The sequence below is a fragment of the Durio zibethinus genome, chromosome 25 (assembly GCF_047325235.1).
Source record: "Durio zibethinus cultivar Kanyao isolate XHJ-2024 chromosome 25, ASM4732523v1, whole genome shotgun sequence".
Classification (NCBI taxonomy): domain Eukaryota; kingdom Viridiplantae; phylum Streptophyta; class Magnoliopsida; order Malvales; family Malvaceae; genus Durio; species Durio zibethinus.
Genome location: NC_143186.1, coordinates 19115606 through 19135719, shown reverse-complemented (window position 1 = coordinate 19135719; position 20114 = coordinate 19115606). Strand labels below are relative to the sequence as shown.

Sequence of the window (20114 nt, the reverse complement as noted above, 5' to 3'; positions counted from 1 at the left end):
TTTCCTTTTCGTGTCGAATTAATGTTGAGTACTATAATTCTATCAGGTGTAACATTCAACATTAATGCATTTACAAAGCAAGCATATATTTCTGGAAAAATAAGTCCTCAGCTACAATTAAAGTTGCTAGCAAAAGCTGAAGCAAAAGCAGCTAGACTTTGCTGGTTACAATTTGGATATGGACATGATCCATATAGAAGACCTGTCCATAAAGAATCTGAGGCTAATGATCAGACCAGCAAGAATCCAACTCCCAGCTCCAAACCCAAAAATTCTTTTTCTTGTCTGATGCAAAATAATCTTGGGATCTTAATTTTGTTTTCTTAACTAGCTAGAACTAGTGTTTTTCTCCCTTTTTTAATGGAGGAAAACATTATCTGTTATGGTTTTTTATTTCTTGAAAAGCTGACTTTAAAGAAGTTTTATGTAAGTATTCATCAATATGTTTTGTTTGGTGTCTTGCTTCCAATAATGAACTTTCATGAAGAAAATTCATTTAGTGTTATTTATGTTAGTTTTTTTTATCGATTATAAGGCTGCAAATTGAGTTACTATTTGTATTTGCATATATACATACATGTATATATATATATATATATATATATATATATATAGAACATAGGAATTTCAATGCTTAGTTACTCCTGGTTGTTGGTTTAAACTAATTTTCACTTGCAAAACTTTACAATGTACTTCACAATTTTGACAAAAAAAAAAAAAAGAGATTAGGCTGACGTTCCAAAAGATGGAAAAATTCAATATAAAACATTATTCATAATAATGACAATCACATATATTTAATGGTAACCAATTTTGAAATGGCAAGTTTGGCCAGAGCTCCCAAATCCTTAGACCCCAAGGTATCCAATTATTCATTGCAATAATTGTGAGCTTTTACATACCAAAAACCAGTAGTAAGATTTCTTGGGATTTACCAAAAACTTTTATGATTTCTAAAATATTACATGGTGAAGGTGGAAATTAAAGATTATTGAGAATCATGTTCATTGAAAATGGAGAAATTTTCTTAAAAATCCCACCTTCATTTTGTGATCTCCCTTGATACATTTTGATTAAGCCACTTAATTGCCTTATCATTTTTAATCCACATTCTTAAAACTTTCTTCGTATAACTGGTAGTTCATATCTCAAAGAAACTTGGTCCAAGTTAAACCAAGTGATTCTCCTTTTGATTCATTTCACCTTACTTGTTTTTGTTTCCTATTGCATATCAGGAAATCTCTCATCATCTTTTAGAAGAGGAAGAACCTCATGGATTATCCAGCTGAACACGTGGTTACATGAAACAGCTCTTCATTTCTCATTAGTTATGAACATTTTTCTATGAAATATTAATGTTAGTCTGATGTTTTTGTGGATTCTTTTTTCTTCAGAACTGTATTCTAAGAGTTGATACTCGGTTCATTGGATGGCATGTGATGCTTGTTAGAGTCTTGAACGGCATTGATGGTTCTTCATTTTCTATTTTTCTACCTGTTAGTTTCTTGAGGAGCAAGTCATTTATGGTTTCCTTTTGTTTTGATTTGTATTTGTATTAGTTTAAAATATACTTTTGTTGCTTGGTGATTTGCGTTGGTTTGTTTCCTACAGGATTCACTTATAACATAGATGGTGAAAAAGGAATTGTCCAGATAACAGGAAGAATAAACCCTAGACAACTTATGAAGACGCTCGCAGAAGTCGGGTTACATGCAGATCTTTTGCCGGTGGATTCTGGATACCAAGAGAGGAACATTCCTCCGAGACATGGCTATGATAACTAGTATCAAGGCAGCTATGGATATACTCCCTATGGAAGACCAGAGTATTATTATGGCTATCCTCCTCAAGAAAGAAATTGGACCCCATATATTAAAACTACCCACATCACTCACAGTATTATCAAGATTATCCTTACTATGAGCCACAGGCTCAATACTTTTCCCAGCTGCCGCCACAAACAGTAGGTTTTCGTAATGGTGATCCTGAGTGGTACAGCATAATGTGAAGAAACCTTCATTGTTGAACTAGGAATTTGAGGGATTTTAATCATTCCCTTATCCAAATTTTTATAGGATATAGGGGTTTTAAAGTTGCACTTGAGTATTCAATCATGTTTGTTGTTCTGTGGGATTTCAGACAGCTTGAACTTTGTTCTGTTCTTAATGAATTTTTTTTTCTTCTTTACCTTTTAGTGTTCAATGCCTTTGTTCGTTTGCTTGACCAAATCTACATCATGATCACATCCAGAGATCCTTTAACTTGACTGCAAATGGAACCATGTAATGCATGGTGTTAATTTTGAGTTTGATTGAATGATAATGCTAAGTACAACAGTAAACCAACTGCTGCGGGCACTTTGATGAAAACCAGAAGTACAACTCAGCATTCTTGTTACAGTGGATGTATACATAAAATCAACTAACTGCAAACTTAATCACCTATTTTCTGAAACATAACAAGGACAGAGTCACCAAATGATGCCAAGATTAGTTCACACATCTCTGAGGAATTCATGTCTAGCTTATACTTGTGAAATTTGTCAGAGTTAGTATTCTATTGGATTCAAATTCTGAACACATCAATTTCTGGATTTGACAATGAATACTAGCATACAAAACCTTCTATATCCATCCCCTTGCCGGCTTCTCAATTCTGTTTCATGCTAGCCTTTATCAGGAAAAGGCAGATCATAAAACTCTGCCAAGTAAGCTAAAGCATCTGAATTAGTGTCACAGATCTTCCACAATGATGAAACCTCTCCCTTGGAGACAGTACCCCATTCCTCACATTCGTCAAGAAAGTCTAACAGTTTTGCGTAAAATGCGTCATAGTTCATTAAGATGAAGGGAACCGGAAACTCTGATCCAATCCTTTCAAGCTGAATCAATGCCAATATCTCAAACATCTCATCAACGGTACCAACACCACCTGGAAGAGCAACTACGGCTGTCTTATCAGAGTTAGAACTCCGAACTGCAGCATCAACCAACCCATGCTTTCTAGCAGAGAAAAACCTGCAGTTCATCTTAAAAATCATTCAAATGCATAGATTTAAAATGGTGTTCGTAAACCTTTAGAAACGGAAATGTTCACCTGCATGTAAGATAAGTTTCTGAAGGCAGGTATGGATGAAAATTTGAGGTAGTCCATTCTCCAGCTTCCCTACCTATCTTAAACCCACCAACAGGCTTTCCTGCTTGCAGAGCACCCTTAATAGCAGCATCCATGAGGCCAGGACCAGCTCCTGTCCATGTGGTACAGTCCAAAAGGTTTGCTATCTGCTAAGCAGGAAAATTGAACTCATTAAAAGGACGGGGAGAAAAGAACTAAAATGAAGAAAATCCTAAGCATTGGGAAAATTGTTCCAAAGTAAACTTATGTTAGCTAAAACTATTTAAAGAGAAATGATGCTCTATAAATTAACTTGCCTCTCTACCCAGCTCCATTGTTAGTGAGTAATGATGATGGCCAGGTCCCATCCTCGAAGAACCCAAGTACACAACTCCCCTCCCAAGTCTGTGTATGAGTTCATAGCATTGTTCTATCTCTTTTCTGACCTTTCAAATGGGAAAACAAAATTAGCAAATAAGCTTCTCAGTTCACAGAAAACCTGCGAAATGCCAATAAATCCCAAAAAAATATATAACCAGCACCAGAACATGACATCCATAAGCTTAATTGAAATCAAACATCCATGCAAAAAATGGCAGCAATTAAAGTTGTATCTCCAAGAGATTTTGCCATGACCTTGGGCCAACAAGAATTGATGGCATTCCACACTCAGGATAGTGTATCAGCTAAGCATGTTCAAATTTCCTAACTATCAAAAGAAGAGAAAAGCCAAAATATACCCAACATAGATCTTTGCTCAGAGATTTTTCTAGATTAATATAAAATCAAGTATAGTTCTATAAAGCACTATTCAAATCAAAATCTATTCAATACAATCAGCATTCTCCAGGCTATAACATGACAGATAAATCTACGAAAAAAAATGAATTGTTATTAAGAATCAGAAGTGAATCCCAAAAGAGACCGAAAGTTTGAGGAGCACTGAAGATTGGAATTACCTCATTGGGGCTTGTTCTTACTTCACAGTCAATAAATTCACTCTTGCAAAGTGAAACTCTTCCCAGTTTATAAGCCTTGAAATTGTTAACCAACTTGAAGCCAACACCATACCTCTCTTTCAAACTGAAAGATTGAGACCTGACATTCCAGTGATGGAAATCTCTCACTGAAACGTAAGAACTCGATGAACCCAAAACTACAAACCCCATTACAACACCCTCCAAATGTATCAAAGACAGGTTTTTTGCACACACTGATTGATTCAAGGAAATGGGTTATAAGTTATAACAACAAAAAAAGGAGTGGATGAATACTTGTTGTCTTAAGATTTGCAAGTTGTGAGGGAGCTTTGGAAAGATAAAAGAATAATTTGGTCCCAATTTGCTTTGCTTGTTGGCATTGTTGAGCAAAATTGGGTTCTCTAGTTATTTCCAACCTACTTGGACAATATTTTAGTTTCTACAAAAATACAAACGTTATAATATAAGCAAAGCATGAACCAAACATGTTATTGGGCCAAAAGCAAAATCTCCCATTGACTACTTTACCCTACCTAATATAAATCCAGCCCAAATTCCCATGAGGAGATAAAAGTAATTTCACAAAAGCTAGGGTTTTGTGTATAACCAAGCTTCAAATCTCCGCCTGTCACTTCCTCTCAAAGCCTTGCTTATTTCTCTTCCGGGATTTGCTTCAACACAAAAAAAGAACACCAAGAGGCTTGAACTTTTCCCTCAGCCAAAATGGGTATTTCTCAAATTCCTCTAATTTTTTTTTTATTAATCTCTTCTAAAGCATTTAATTGTGTTCTTAATTTTATTGCCGAATGAGTTTAATTTCTTTTTTTTTATAGGTATTTCTCGTGATTCAATGCACAAGAGGCGTGCCACTGGTGGCAAAAAGAAGGCTTGGAGGAAGAAGAGAAAGTAATCTGCAAAACCCTTTTTTTCCTTTTTTTTTTTTCTTGATTTTTTTTTTGCCCTTTTTTTTTTTAAACAAAATTGACTTAGAATTATTTAAAAATGGGTTTTTTGTTCTTGTAATTTACTTGAACTAAGATTCTAGTTTCAGCCTTTAGTTTTAGATTTAGCTTCATTTTATTGTCATATGAAAATTTTGGAGCATTTTTATTGAGATTTATTGGGATTTGTTTGTTTAGGTGTGTAAAAGTTGATCCTTTCTAGTTTGTTTAGATGCCAGAGATCTTGTCTAGTTTCCTTTATTATTGAGTTGTTTCACTTGATGTTTTCAATCTTAGTTTATCTAGTTTTCTAAATTTGGTGGTTTACGTTTGAAGGTATGAGCTTGGAAGGCAACCTGCAAACACAAAGCTGTCAAGCAACAAGACAGTCAGGAGGATTAGGGTTCGCGGTGGAAACGTTAAGTGGCGTGCTTTGAGGCTCGACACTGGAAACTACTCATGGGGAAGTGAGGCTGTGACTCGTAAGACCAGAATTTTGGATGTGGTGTACAATGCTTCCAACAATGAGCTGGTTCGTACTCAAACTCTGGTGAAGAGTGCTATTGTTCAAGTTGATGCTGCTCCGTTCAAGCAGTGGTATCTACAGCACTATGGTGTTGACATTGGTCGCAAGAAGAAAACAGCAGCAGCCAAGAAAGAAGGAGAGGTAGGGGGATGGTTTTTTATGTTTTGGTCACATTGATACTGTTTCGATGGATCACTTCCTATGTTGATGAGTTAATCATTTTAAAAGATGTGGTAGTCATTGTGGTTTATGTTCTTTTTTAATGTTTTGGTGTCATATGGAAATTGAATCTTGATATGGTCCACATTAGCATAAATCTGTTTTACATAGGATGGAATGATGTCTTTATTTTGTCTAGTGGGTAGCTGATTTTTATTTTTCTCTTTCTCCTTTTACTGCAAGTGACTATTGTTGTCTTTGCGCTGTTCTACTTGTCTTGCCTGATTTTACTCTGGCTATTAAGTTGTCTGTGCATATGAGAGGATATTCCTATCATGTTAGCATATGAATATCAGTTTGGTTTCTGCACCTTCTCCAACTAGGGTCCCTAGAAATATAAATTATGTAGCAATCCAGGTTATATTGTAGGCAAGACTTCAGGTTAAGCATAAAGATGTGTCAGTGGTTTTTTTCCTTTCATCTTTGACTGAGGGTATTGCAGTTTTCAGTATTACATTGTTTCACTTAATTTGTGTATAGGAAGGTGAAACTGCTACTGAGGAGGTGAAGAAGAGCAACCATGTCTTGAGGAAGCTGGAGAAGCGTCAGCAGAATCGGAAGCTTGACCCACATATTGAGGAGCAATTTGGTAGTGGGCGTTTGTTGGCTTCCATCTCTTCACGGCCTGGTCAATGTGGCCGTGCTGATGGGTATGTTTTGTATAGAAGACTCAACCTCTCTTTTCTTTCTCCAAGGCATCTAAATTTGTTTTGCAAGAAAAGGAATCATTTTTGGACAGCTAATAATTAGGCTAGATAATAGCACTACTGTTCACTAAACTTTTTGATGATAAGCAGGACAAATATTTGCTTATTCTTACTAACTACTATCATTCTCATTCGAATATGATGTCAAATGGGTTTGACAGGTATATCTTGGAGGGCAAAGAGCTGGAGTTCTACATGAAAAAGATTCAGAGAAAGAAGGGGAAGGGAGCTGCGTAAAATTTTGCTACTTGAGATTTCATCTTTCAGATCAGAATGTCCTTTTTTGCCTTACTTTCACCTTTTCAGAACATTTAAGATTGTGTTAGTGTTGAACTTTTAGTTTGAATGTCAAGTGGTGGGTTGTGTCCTATTCAACAGTATTATTATATACCTTCAGTTGCATGTTATTTTTGTACTTGGAAGTTAGTTGATCTTGCACTTTATAAATGCAGCCTATTTTAGTTGGTATTTTTCAGATTCTGTATGTTCCAACGATCAACATCTAGATAAAATTGTTGGGAACGGAATTATTGTGGTAAGGGCTGGGACATAATGGAGTTAAATCTGATTAATTTGCTCTTGGCATGCATGACCCCTGCAATTGAAGTTCAAGGATCATCCTTTTGCTCAAATTGGTGGCATGAGTGGGATCTTTCAAATACCTGTGGTTTGAATCTATAAATTGTCCATTTTACTCGAAGCTTCATGAAATAAAATTACTTCTCCCAGGTCACCATGCTCGAGTCCTTTGGCTTAGTCGTCTAGCTTGTGGTATTATGAACAATAGTTCAAAAAAAATCTATGATTTCTGCCAGATGGTATAAAATTTTGAATCAAAAAGGTTTCAGATTTGTTCAAATAGAGGTTATCATATTTATGATTGTAAATCCCAAATCCATGATCAAACCAAACGGACAAAGAAAATTGTTATATCTTGCTCGGTAAGTAGTGGTTCCAAGATACAAAGGTGCCAGGGTTACCCCAGCTAGTGCCATAGCTGACGCCAAGGTTACACCAGCCAATCCAAAAAGCACTCTTGTATATCACTTTCATTTGACAATGTTAATCGTCAATTCATCGCAAGATACACTTGTTATCATTGAATACAACATACAATCATCTAAAAAAACCCATCTCACATTCGAGTAAGATGAGGAAAGAAAATAATAATGTGCCCAGAAAATGTTTCAAAGAAAACAATTGAACTTAAACCTGTAAGCTTACATTTAATGACGACAACATATCAGACCCAAAATTTTGTATCTTTGAATGAATGAATGAATAATGCCTATATCCATCACCAACCAGAATGACTTTGTCATCTCCTTTATCATTGTTGGTATAACAGATTTCGTTCTGTTAGCTATGAATCAATCTCTTCAAAGGAACCAAAATCCTGTAAAGTGTAAAGATTCTCTTCTATGTTTCTTCAGTAAGTGCCAGATGAAAATCTGGAAATTTATGGTTCCAAGCTCAGATAAGGTTACTTGAAATTTCCGTTAGAACCAAAACTTTTTTAGCATCCAAGACTCCTCATTATCTTGTTAAGCCTATCAATGACAACTCCAGGATTGGCATGTGACCCATCAAGGTTAATGGCATGATATTCCAATCCTTTCCACTGAGCAATCAATTGAAAGTGTGGCCGCCTGAAAAAGCTGCTAATAATCTCGAGAATCACTGTGTTTGGTATTGCAGATACTATGTGCGTGAGACCAGCACCATGAGCACCAATGATAACTGAAGCATCCTGAATGGCTCGGACCTGTTCCTTCATGGACATGTGTGCAAACAACCCATTGATGAGGTTTACTTTGCATTCCAGATGATTAGATGCCCACCCCTGTAATGAATCAAATATTTCTTGTTCATTGCTAAGTCTCGATTCAACCTTACCTTTATGGCGTGGATGGGCTAAATAATCTTCACGACGAACAAAGAGAACATTATGAACTGAGGCTGCCTTATCAGCATGATGTCTGTTTACCGGCAACCCAAAAGCAGCTCCGATCATTTCTCCAAACTCAGATAATCGAGCCGTATTTTGGTCATCAGGGCTTTGCCATAGATCATGTGCAGAAGCTCCATGACAATTTATTTTCTCAGTAAGCCCTTTAAATAATGGAGTCTCATATCCCAAAGGCGAGAAAATAGCATGGCGGAAACAGACTGGACCACTAAAGTTTTTAGCATATCTAAGGCTTGAAAACAATGCTTTCCATGTTTCTTCTAATTGTGTCTGGAAAAATTCAGCCAAGAAAAAAAAAAAAAAAATCAGCTATTGTGGGATAATAAAGGATTTAGTAGGCAAGCAATATCCGATCCCAGAGTTATGGGATATAAGACTTAGTTTGTTGTTTTAGTAGACAAGCAGTATAAACTCAAATCAAGCTTAAATGTATCCAACTTGAAGAATTTTAACAGAATCATATCTATATCACATGTTTTTCCAGTTTGTGGGAATGATTGCAGAACTTATAGAACGGTGCATTGGGAAGGCGAGAAATTAAACCTCGAGCAAAATTACAGTCAAGTATACGAGTACAGGAATGATTTAAATAGGTAATATAATTCTCTTCTTGGTTCATAATTCACTAACCTAGCATTCCTCCCAATTCCTATCTACAAACCCTCTTCCTCACTCCATTCTGGCAAGAAAAGAAACCTTTCCCTGGCTCAAAACATTAATATTTTTCTCATTAATTCTTGTACATTAAGAACCGATAACATGGTGGAAAAGGAATGATAATATGCTAAAGAGAACAAAGATGACATTAGAAACTGAATATGGAATACTGAGCATGCATACCTCACAATGACCATCCACAAAGACCAAATGCGGCCGATTAGGCAAGCCAGTTACCCTAGAAGACACATATGCACTGTACCAATCCGTCTCAGTGTGGAAAAGGTTTGCATACTCATATCTTGTTACCAGAAGTGTAGGCTCCTCTACCCACTGTAATCAGAGCTTTCCAAGTCAGAATCCATGAAAGCAGAACTAACAATCAACAAATTGAATTGAATTAGAAGAGGAATTCAATTCATTGTAATCTGGAAATTAATGATTTACATCGGCCAGAGAACTCAGAGTCAGTATCAGTATCAGTCAACAACATCAAAGCACCACTGCCTATTAATCCAGAAATCAACTATCTAAAAAACAACTATCAGACCTATTAAAATAACTAATCCGGCAAAGACAGGCTAATTTTCCCTCAACTATAGACAAACAGATTAGCCTAAACATCTGTTTGACATATAGAAATGCATTAAATTATAATCCATATCTGCATTAAGCATTACTTCCAACTAATCAGAAATTTAGCAAACCATCATTATTACTATCATTAACATCAATTTAAATCAAACATTACCCAGAATTAGCAATTCCGTCAAAAATCAAGATCAATGAACAGAAATCAAAACTCTGAAAAGAAAATTCAGAAATCTAATCTAACCTCTTGACAAGTGAAGTCATTTTCACCAACAACAACAACAGACCTAATCAATTCCCTCATAGTATGTCTAAAAACATTCCCAACAGGTAAAAACTCATCCAAAAACTCCTCCCCAACAAGCTTTTTCTTCTTTAACATTGCTCCTCCTTCACCTTGAACCTCAAAAGCTCCATCTTCAAACTCAGGCAACTCTTCTTCTTCCTTTCTCCCAATAACATCCTCTAACTTTTCACCTCCTCTCGACATCTTAATCTTCTTGGGATCTATCCTTACCTTCCCACCTTCACAAATTGAACTCCTCAAAGTCCCAGAGTAATGACACCTAAACCAACTTGACCCGGATCTCACAGCGGCTTTTGCTGACAAAATATCAGCTACCCTAGTAAACCCATTTCCAAAATAAGCTTCACAAGACTTTAAAACTACGTTCGGGGTCAAAGACCAGGGCAGATATGATGGGATGATTGGCCAGGGCTTCGATAAATGAGGTCCACGACGTGGGATAATTCCGGGAAAGCTCTCCTCCGTCGTATCACGGTGGTTCTCCACCAAATGCTGATGGTTGCTGTGGTGGCTGGCGGAGAAGTAAAGGTAAAGAGAGATGGAGTTTAAAGCAAAGAGAGCTAAGAGAATCTTGAGAAGAGTTGAATGTTTCTTGTTCATGGGTGTCTGTTTTTTCTTCTTCTTTTTTTTTTTTTTTAATTTTTTGGGTTCTGAGATTTAAAGATTTTGGGTTTTTTTTTACGACTTTGTTTGACGAAAAAAAGCAGCCGAGAGAGTTGAGTTTGAGTTTACGTTTTGTGTGTTCTTCCGTGAAGTTTCGGTTGTTTCTGTTACGAAGTTAAAGTGTTACGAAGTTAAAGTCTTTGTTACCTTAACTTTTGTCTTTTGAATATATTCTTAATTTTTCTTTTTACCAAACAAAATACAAAATTAGGAAAAAAAAATCAATATTCCCGTTATTAGGGCGATAACATATAATTCTAAATTTTTAAAATTCAAATTCGAATAAAATTTTATCGATTTTATTTGATTTAATAATTTTTTTAATTTAAAATTTTTTATATATTTTTTATTATTATTATTTAAAGTAAAAAGTTTTGAATATTATTTATTTATCTTTTAACAAGAATGGACGAAAGAGAGTTTTAATTTGTATTAAAGTTTTTTTTTATTTGAAATAAATTATTTGAATTCAATTTTAAGTTAAATTTTTATGGTAGGATTTGAATAGAAAAGATTTTCGTGAGCATACTAAATTAATTAATTAGTTAATTTAGATATGCATTTAGTTATGAATTTGAATTTTTTTTGGGTAAATAATTTATTTATTAAAATTATTTCTTCAAATCTTCCTTATTTTTCCCTTCCTTATTAATCTCTCAATCCCTAACAAAAGGGTTTTTTTTTTTTTTGTCAAATACTTTCCCAAATCAATAAATTCATTTAAATATTGAACTTAATTCAAATGATTTTTTGATATTTTTACATACATTTTAGAAGATGAATTTCAATAAAATTGACGTTCGATTAAAAGGATTTGATTCAAATAAAAAATTATGTTTCTTTTTTTTTTAATTTAAAAAAAAAATAACGTCTTATTATATAGAAAGAGGAAGAGAGACGCGTGATTTAAACTCAAATTTTAATATTTTTCTTAAAGCTTCTTTTACCATTAGCTCAAAAAGTAAAAAATTTTTAAGTAAAAATAATGTCTCGATTATTAAATTAAATATTTTCGTAATGATAAACAAAGACTTTAAAGTAAAAATAATGTACATAATTTCAAATTAATCGATGTATACAGAATAAAAATTACATCACAATTGTCAATTAAAAATGAAATAGACAATAGCCTGCCTAAAAATTTACTAGCCTTTAACTGTTCTTTGTCCAAAGCCTGCCTAATTTTGTAAAATAATCATTTAAATATCTTTTTTTGCCTTCAAAATTCAACCCCAAATTTTCTTACCCCTTTTATAAGGCAAAAACTTAGCTGATTAAAATCAAATTCCAAATCTTATCTTAACCAATAATTTCATTACTTCAACAACAATTTCTTTAGAGAGTTGTTAATTTTTGAATTCAAAACGTGTTATAAATCAATTTTATTAAATTTTAGTTTGTTTTTCTTTATTTATGATTAAAAATTAGAGGTAGAATAAAAATAATTCTTTCTGCATTTTGACTTTTTAAGAATCCTAAAATTATGTTCTTACAAGAATCAGTTCATGAAATTAAGGATATCTTCAATTTGATGTTTCGTATTGTTATTAGTGTTTGAATAAAGGTCACTTAGGTTTTATATTGGTGGCCAAGTTCTTGACTACCAAAGCTGCCCTTGTTTGACTACCAATTACAGCCGGGCCTGGCTTGAAATCTGATGGAAATCTCCCCCATTTTTCTCAGCTTCTTTCATTGATCTTAAGAAAAGGTAAATTATGGAAAATCACAAGTTAAATCCCATTAAACAAATATTTTATTTGATTTTTCTGATAAAAAAATTATCAAAAATTAAACTCTGATCATTATCTATTGAATGATCATTGACATTTTTATCACTTGCTTCAGTTTTTATTCTTTTCCTAGTGGTAATCAAGACTATTGGATGTAGCATGATAAAAAGGTGCATAAAATTGAACAAATTACTGAAACTTACTTGACTAACCATAATATCTAATGTACATATTTTGATTATTAAAATATCAATGACTTTTTTGTTTCTTTTTCCTTAGACAAAAAAAGAATCAGAAATCCAGGGAAAGACCAGATTCAGATCTCCAGTGCCTTGCTTTCTCAAATCCGTTGGTGTAGTTCTCGAAATCATCGATTGTTTGATCAATCTCTTCTTGCGTGTTCATCACAAAAGGTCCAAATTGCACCAAAGGTTCACACAATGGTTCACCTCCAACTAGAATAAACCTTAGCAACTTAGAGGACTTGTTCCATGCCTCTAAACCATCCCCAGGTCCTAGCAGAAGCAGATGGTGAGCATTCACCGGAGAAGATTTCGACCTGCCAAAGATACCCTCTCCTTCCAAGACATAAACAAAGGCATTCCATGATTCCGGTATCGGCTGTTGTAGGTGAGCTCCAGGTTCCAGGGTAAAATCCAGGTACATTGTTGGGGTTCTAGTATAGATTGGAGACTTTGTTCCCAAGGCCTCACCAGCTATAACTCTAACCTTGATTCCATCCTTTGTTGCTTCTCCAATGTCCTTACTTGATATTTCTTGGTACCTTGGTTCAATCCTGAACATAAAAGATTAAACAAATGAGGCCATGAAAGGGTTGTAAAGTTACCAAGAACTTTTGACAGTATGTCCAGTTAGTGGAACAAGCATTAACCCAATTCATCATTAAAGATTCCTTCTTCAAAGCTGACAATATCGAGCAAGATATGCACAGACAAAGGTAATTCAATGTGTAAACCACTTTCAAGAAAGATCAATAATGGCAAATCATTTTAGTCATACTTAGTCTGATTATATCTGTGAATTGAACTTACATTTTATTCTTGGAGGAGAGATTGATCCATAGCTGTAAACCCTTTTGGGTTCCTTGTGCTGCAGGCATCTCCGAGTGGACAATACCTCTTCCTGCAGTCATCCATTGTACATCACCAGGTCCAATAGTCCCCTTATGCCCATCAAAGTCTTCATGTGTAACTGCCCCCTAATGTATCAACCAATTGCATGCAGCCAAGGTAAGTTTATAGCTTCAAAACCGCATAAAAAATGTCCACACCTCAACAAATACAAACAAATAAAGCAATCCAGACAAAACTTGGGAATAGCTTGTAAATGTACATAAATATAAAATTTTTTATTTATTTTCAAGGAAAAAAAAATCAAGAGACAGATGACTATACTAGTTTTCCAAGTTCTTGATTAAAAAAATAATAAATTTGGAAAATTTTTAACATGAAAAATTTATTCCTTGGATGATCATTTCTGTACCTGTAGCATGTAGGTGACCGTCTCAAATCCTGTTAATAAAAAACAGAGAGGATAAGAAAAAATATTTTTTGCATCTGCATAAACAGAGTCCGAAAATCGAATATGAGCAAAAGAATCAAACCTCTGTGCGGATGATCAGGAAATCCAGCAGGTGCTGTAACTGCAATATCCAAAATCAAAATGTTATCAGAAATGAAAAAAAAAAAAAAAAAAACCCTCCAGGAAACAGAGCAAAAACAGAGACACCCTGCCTGAAAATTCATCCAAAACAAGGAAAGGATCAAAGTATCTCAACTCAAATCTGCAAAAACAGAGATACCGTTTAATCTAAACACCTCAAATTCATCAAAACTTCATTCATTTCAATGAAAAAAACACACCAAATTCATCATATTTTCTCGCTGACTTACCTGCCTATGCTTCTTCTTACTATTGCTCCAACTCCTTCATGTTGTGGCCTAGCCAAAAACTTCCTCATCACCAATTTTGGCTCATTCAAACCAACACAACAATTCTCTTTCTCAAGCATTCTGTCTGTCTGTTTTCAGTTTCAAACTACAATTATCTTTGTTACAAGTTTGTGAAGAAAGCTCAAGAATTTGAATGAATATATAAAGAGAAAAAAAAAGTTGTTAAAATGGAAATATTTTGGAAGGTCAAATGGGGAGTGTTGGCGGCCAAATAAGACCCACATGGGAGTTTCCTTAAGTTGAAGGGATGTGTTTTGAAAAACGTCAGTAATACGTTGCTATGATGTGGGATGAAGAAATTTTGATCACATCATTTGATTGACACGTGTCAAATTGGTGTCCATTTGATGTTATTACTTGACCCATGTCGACTCCAGATGCTGGGGGGAGTGGGGGTCCATTTATTTTGGTGGACAATTTAAAAGTTTAAAGCATGATTATTGGTCCACCAATATGATGGGAGCATATTCTATTCCATATTGGTTTTTTAAAGCATAGGTATTGGGCAAGTTTTGTTTCTTTACCTTATTCCCTTACATATAATAATTCGTATATTTATATTATATAAAATATTAAAATTTATATATTTATATCATATTTTATATAAAAATTATATGTTATAATTTGTATAAATATAAAAATATAAATTTTTTTTTATTATTTTATTAAATTTATATATAATTATTATTAAAATTTTAAATCATGTTATTTTCGTATTTCATTTTTATATTATGCTCATATCATATCACTATATTATATTTAGATTATCAAATTTAACCAAAAAGAATAAGTTGGCCCCAATTATTTTGTCATTTTTTAGCTTTTCAAATTTTGATACCCTTTAACTTTGTGAATCATTTTATTAGGATTTTTTTTGGTATATTGGATTTTTTAAAAAAATTTTAATTTATCTCACCACTTTTATCTTAAATATTTATATTTCCTTATATGATATATAACTATTGGTTTGATTATAATATCTCATTTATGAATTAGTTCACTTTACAATAAATTTGTAGCTCCCATTTTTTAAATTTATGCAATAATTATATATCATGTCAAGAAATACAAAAACTTTAAAATAAAATTGATGAGAAAAACAACATTACTCTGATTTAAATTACATAAAAAATTTTTCAATTTGTATAATTTCTATGATCTTTTTAGTATTTAAAGTTATTAAAAATTGAATTTTAATTATTAAAATAAAAAAATTCAATATTATATAATCAAATCACACAAATATCGACAAAAAATTTTATAGGATGAAGTCTTTACATTCTCTATTGAAATTAAAAAGATAAATAAATAAATGAAAAGAAGGAGAAAAATTTTTATATGAGTTATTCTCAACTTAATATACATCCTTTCAAACTGGACCAAACATTTTTTTTGTTTATTTTAATAAAAATATTTGCATTAGTCTCAAAAAAAATAATGGGTTTTTTTTTTTTTTATCTTAATATTGAGTTCATCATGTGATTCAATTTGAATACAAACAAGACTTTTGTCATGCTAGCTGTTTGCTGCATTATAAAAAAAGAAACAAGTGTGCTCATTATTAATCCCCTTTCTTCCTCATTTCAATGTTTAAAGTGTAAAATTGTCCTTGTCAAGCTTCAAGGTTTATTACAACAACTTGCAACACACAATAATTATTATTTTTTTACTATAAATAGAATATTTGTAATTTTGTTTGATTATAAGCAATAGTCTTATGACATCTACATATGATGAAGACAACCTATTCCCTACAAGAAAAGAAAATTAATTTCAAAATTTTAATTATATGCACACATTCATATTGTAATCTTTCTCTTCTAAAATTTTAATATATATATATATATATACTTATATATTCTAATTGTATTACCAAAATAATAAGATCTATTTACTTTTTAAAAAAATTATATTATTTTTTAGAGAATTCCTAAATTTTGTTTCGTATATTTTTTTCCTAGGTTAGTTAAACAAGTATATTCATGTAAAATTTAAAGAATTTATGAGAAATTAGCTTCTTACATCGTTTTAATAATTTATCTTCAATTATATCAAAACATTTTGGAAACATTTTGATTGTATTTGTTTTAATGAACGTAGATTGCGGATGTGGGAGAATATGATAGTTAGCTAGCCAAAATATCAAGCTAATCACATCAATATTCATCATCAACTGCTTTTGTGTGGCATAAAAGGAGCTGAAAAATCTTCCGAAGGCCAATAATTCAGATGAGCCAACGACAAATTTGCATTAAGACCAAGTTTAATGAGAAAATAGGAAACTTCCCATGCCCTTCTTCACTCTTTTGGGACCAAAAATCTAAAGCAAAGAAATAAGTTTTCATTCGGGGTATTGTCAAATTTTTCTCCCACATGTACACCCCACAATCACTTGATCATAGGGTTTTTAGTCTAGCTTGTTTTTCAATCAAACTATTATTTACGTCAATTTGAATCACAATCAACGTGGTGAGATATTAATTATGATATAAGAATTAAAAATCGATGAAATTTTGATTGATCCTTAATGATAAAGATACGCGTTTTTTTAACAAATTGATGCAATTTATGCAATAGAAATTGAAAACGACTGATAACATATGCTTCCTAGAAGGAAAGAAAGGGTTCCTTGTTTGTTAAATCTTTGATTATCTATCAAGGGCACATGACCTAAAATACAACCAAAATCCATCTAATTAATGGCTATTAAATGTTAAATTAATTGCATGATCATGATTAACCATGAAAGTTAAGCTCATGATAGTTCATGACCGAGGCATGGTGACCAGTGGATTCGGTGGAATTGGTGGGTCCATTTAGTCTTAGATTGAAAATCTAATGACATCATTAGCACAAAAGCATGACGCAAGGACAAATCTATTTTGGGTTTTTTTTTTTTTTTTTTTTGGATAATTAAAAGAAAACAAAAGTAAAGTCAAAGGCCTATTGTTATTACCTTGTTGTAAACCTTAAGTATAATGTCTGTCAAGCAACTTAACAACGTGTAGACTTTAAAATCATTGATTTTTCAAACAGCTGGAAAACGGCATGTTTCACAATGGTGATTTGGGATTACAATATGATGATGTTATTATCTTTTGTTCAAGTAAATAATTTAGTATATATAAATTAATAAATCTCCTTTTCTTTCTTTTTTTTTTTTAATTTCTTTTAATAAGATTCAAAACATATAAGTATCTCAGCAGTACCAATCCGACCACCATAATATTTTAATTCATTATCTTTAAGAAAAATTACGGCTAAATATTATTAAAACAGGTAATGAGATATAAAAAAAAGATTTTTTTATCATAAAATTTTTAATTAGACTAATGAATTAATAAGACAATACATACTTTTTATTTAATAATTCTGTTATCGAATAGGAACTATGGTAAAATTATAAGCATATATTATATATTAAGTTGATAGAATTTTGGATTGGATCAAATTTAATTTTATTTTTTTAGATAATGTATAGTATTATCAATTTTTAAAATTCGATCTGAACTCGAATTGATTCTTTTTTTAAATCGATCCGATTCAAATAAAATTCTACCGGTTCGGTTTATCGGTTTTTAAATTTTAAACTTTAAATTTTTATATATTATTTTAATTATATTTTTAATATATTTAAATAAATTTATATTTAAAATAATTATTTTTTATAAAAATTTAAAAATATATATAATTCGATTCAATTTAATTTTTTTAATTTTTCACATCTCGATTCAAAACTTAATATATATATTTAATATCCAACCTTAATTCAAATTAAATAAAACAATTAATACAAACCGAATCAAATATTATAATTTCGAACCAATTTTCAATTTTTTTAATTTTTTTCTCACCTCTAATTATACATTACAGCTCCAACCCTTCGTTTTTTTTTTTTAATATTTTGTTTGGGACACGTATATATGATAAAGAAAAAAAGCTAATAGCAAACAGGTTTAATGAGCGAATCACTAGCTTGTTCATATTATGCCTTACCCATCATGAAACCCAGAAAAAAAAAAATTGAATTCATTAATCAGCTTTTCATCTATACAAAATCTCCTAGCTTGTGTACAAGGAAGCCACGTAGCAGTCACTATATTTGCCAAAGCCAATGGTCCTGAAATTGTTCTGTGAAGTCGAAATTTGTTGGCGGCCACCAATTTTTTCTTCAATATTATCTCCATATCTACAAAAACTCCTTGCAAGACAAAAAATCAAGTAACTTCCCATGTAGGATTTGCACGACTCATATGATTATAAAACAATTCGTGCATCAAACCCGAGATGACATATGTCATCAACACTGCTGGCAATGAAGCCCATCCATCTCCAATATATTATACGTATAAAAATACTACTATTACGTATAGGGTTGTATACGGTTGCTTGTAGAAGATCTGAGGCCCTCAGGTTCCACCTATTGCCCCAAAATCTTGTAGCGAAGTTGAAAGCATGGTGAATTGAACTGCGACTCCAGTTCAACTCCAGGAAGGACTTGACCAGGGACTGCACCCAAGGCTAGAAGAAGTTGTACTTCATGGAAAACGAAGAAAACATAAACCAATATTTCATGTTTGTGAAAGTAATGTTTATAGTTAATATAAGTATAAAGCAATATTGTTAAAAGGGTGGCTCTAATTGCAGCCTCTAAGATTGGATTCGGCACAAATTTTGAGTCATTTTTATGATCAGTCGTAGTAGTTTTTGGTTTGATTTTGAATGGGAAACAAGCGAAGAGGAAGAAACAAAGAACATCTTGTTCAGGTAATGATGCTAAAAGACCTTGATCGAAGGCGAATAAGAGGAGCTTGAAGTTGCCAAAGAAAGCAAGGAAACACGACGTCGGGACACCTGCATGCAACGTGCTGTGGCTGAAAGAGAGGATAGAGAGGAGAGTGATGACAGGGAATAAGGAGAGGAGCCTTGAAAACCCTTTGGGATCTTTGCTGCAATGAAGTAAGAATAGAGTAAAGATGCCATGGTCAAAACACATAACCTGATAAAATTCTTGAGCTCGCCCTCCATTTCTTCACTCATTGATGTGTTCTTGTGTTCGTTACCCACCAAAAAAATATAGCTTATGACATTATATATATAGGATTGGAAAAAGTGACATTCTTGTTAGGTTTTATTTAAAGATTTTGGTTTTATGGAGTCATTAATTTGTATATTTTTCATCCCATTAAAAGTTGAAGTGGTAAAAAATTTTATTTTTTCGGGTTCAATTAGAGTATTTCAAAAGTAAAATTTTAAATATATCAATTTAATGTAAGAGAGTATGCTCTTAAAATTGTTTGAACCGAACAAAATTTACGGATATTCTTGATCATTATAAAAAAAAAAAAAAAATCAATGGTTTTCCACCCTAAAAAATTAAATAGCATATTTAATAAAGAAGATTTAAAAAAGAGAAAAAGAATTTTTCTAAAGAAGATTGCGGTTTTTTCTCTAAATTTCAATTTTACTTTCTTAAATCAGGAGTTGGCTTTTTATAGAGGGAATGTATTTCAATGAAAATTATCATCAATAAACAAGATAAAATCTTTCTAAATAATAACAAATAATAAAGATAAAATCCTAATAAATCTTCCTAAATAAACATAATGCCATAACAACTAATCAAAAAACATAGACGTAGACACCGGATTTTATCCGGGTCTACCATTTCCAACTTTTGTTTAATAATAATAATAATAATAATAATAACATTGATTTAATTAAATTTAATTAATAA

General features: G+C 32.4%; 4 protein-coding genes and 2 pseudogenes across 4 annotated transcripts; 2 read left to right on the top strand and 4 right to left on the bottom strand.

The window, feature by feature from the left end:
* Positions 1-1373: 1373 nt before the first annotated feature.
* Positions 1374-2216, top strand: LOC149511756 (uncharacterized; annotated as a pseudogene).
* Positions 2217-2316: 100 nt separating this feature from the next.
* On the bottom strand, positions 2317-4556 carry LOC111275631 (putative cytokinin riboside 5'-monophosphate phosphoribohydrolase LOGL10). The gene is made up of 4 exons (XM_022861072.2): positions 4074-4556; positions 3432-3560; positions 3097-3281; positions 2317-3017 (listed from the first exon to the last, which is right to left on the bottom strand). Exons 1-4 carry the CDS (start codon positions 4281-4283, stop codon positions 2666-2668), a joined length of 876 nt encoding a protein of 291 aa, XP_022716807.2. The 5' UTR covers positions 4284-4556; the 3' UTR covers positions 2317-2665.
* A 120-nt stretch (positions 4557-4676) lies between these two features.
* On the top strand, positions 4677-6962 carry LOC111275632 (small ribosomal subunit protein eS8). The gene is made up of 5 exons (XM_022861073.2): positions 4677-4821; positions 4928-5000; positions 5372-5702; positions 6261-6430; positions 6649-6962. The coding sequence occupies exons 1-5, from the start codon at positions 4818-4820 to the stop codon at positions 6722-6724; spliced, it is 654 nt and encodes a 217-aa protein (XP_022716808.1). The 5' UTR covers positions 4677-4817; the 3' UTR covers positions 6725-6962.
* A 547-nt stretch (positions 6963-7509) lies between these two features.
* XYLT (beta-1,2-xylosyltransferase) lies at positions 7510-10836 on the bottom strand. The gene is made up of 3 exons (XM_022861069.2): positions 9949-10836; positions 9297-9446; positions 7510-8726 (listed from the first exon to the last, which is right to left on the bottom strand). Exons 1-3 carry the CDS (start codon positions 10609-10611, stop codon positions 8004-8006), a joined length of 1536 nt encoding a protein of 511 aa, XP_022716804.2. The 5' UTR covers positions 10612-10836; the 3' UTR covers positions 7510-8003.
* A 1748-nt stretch (positions 10837-12584) lies between these two features.
* Positions 12585-14515, bottom strand: LOC111276427 (pirin-like protein). Its single transcript, XM_022862158.2, has 6 exons — positions 14318-14515; positions 14159-14208; positions 14029-14067; positions 13908-13936; positions 13457-13623; positions 12585-13200 (listed from the first exon to the last, which is right to left on the bottom strand). The coding sequence occupies exons 1-6, from the start codon at positions 14434-14436 to the stop codon at positions 12696-12698; spliced, it is 909 nt and encodes a 302-aa protein (XP_022717893.2). The 5' UTR covers positions 14437-14515; the 3' UTR covers positions 12585-12695.
* A 3854-nt stretch (positions 14516-18369) lies between these two features.
* On the bottom strand, positions 18370-19713 carry LOC111276428 (putative long-chain-alcohol O-fatty-acyltransferase 5; annotated as a pseudogene).
* Between the last annotated feature and the right edge of the window lie 401 nt (positions 19714-20114).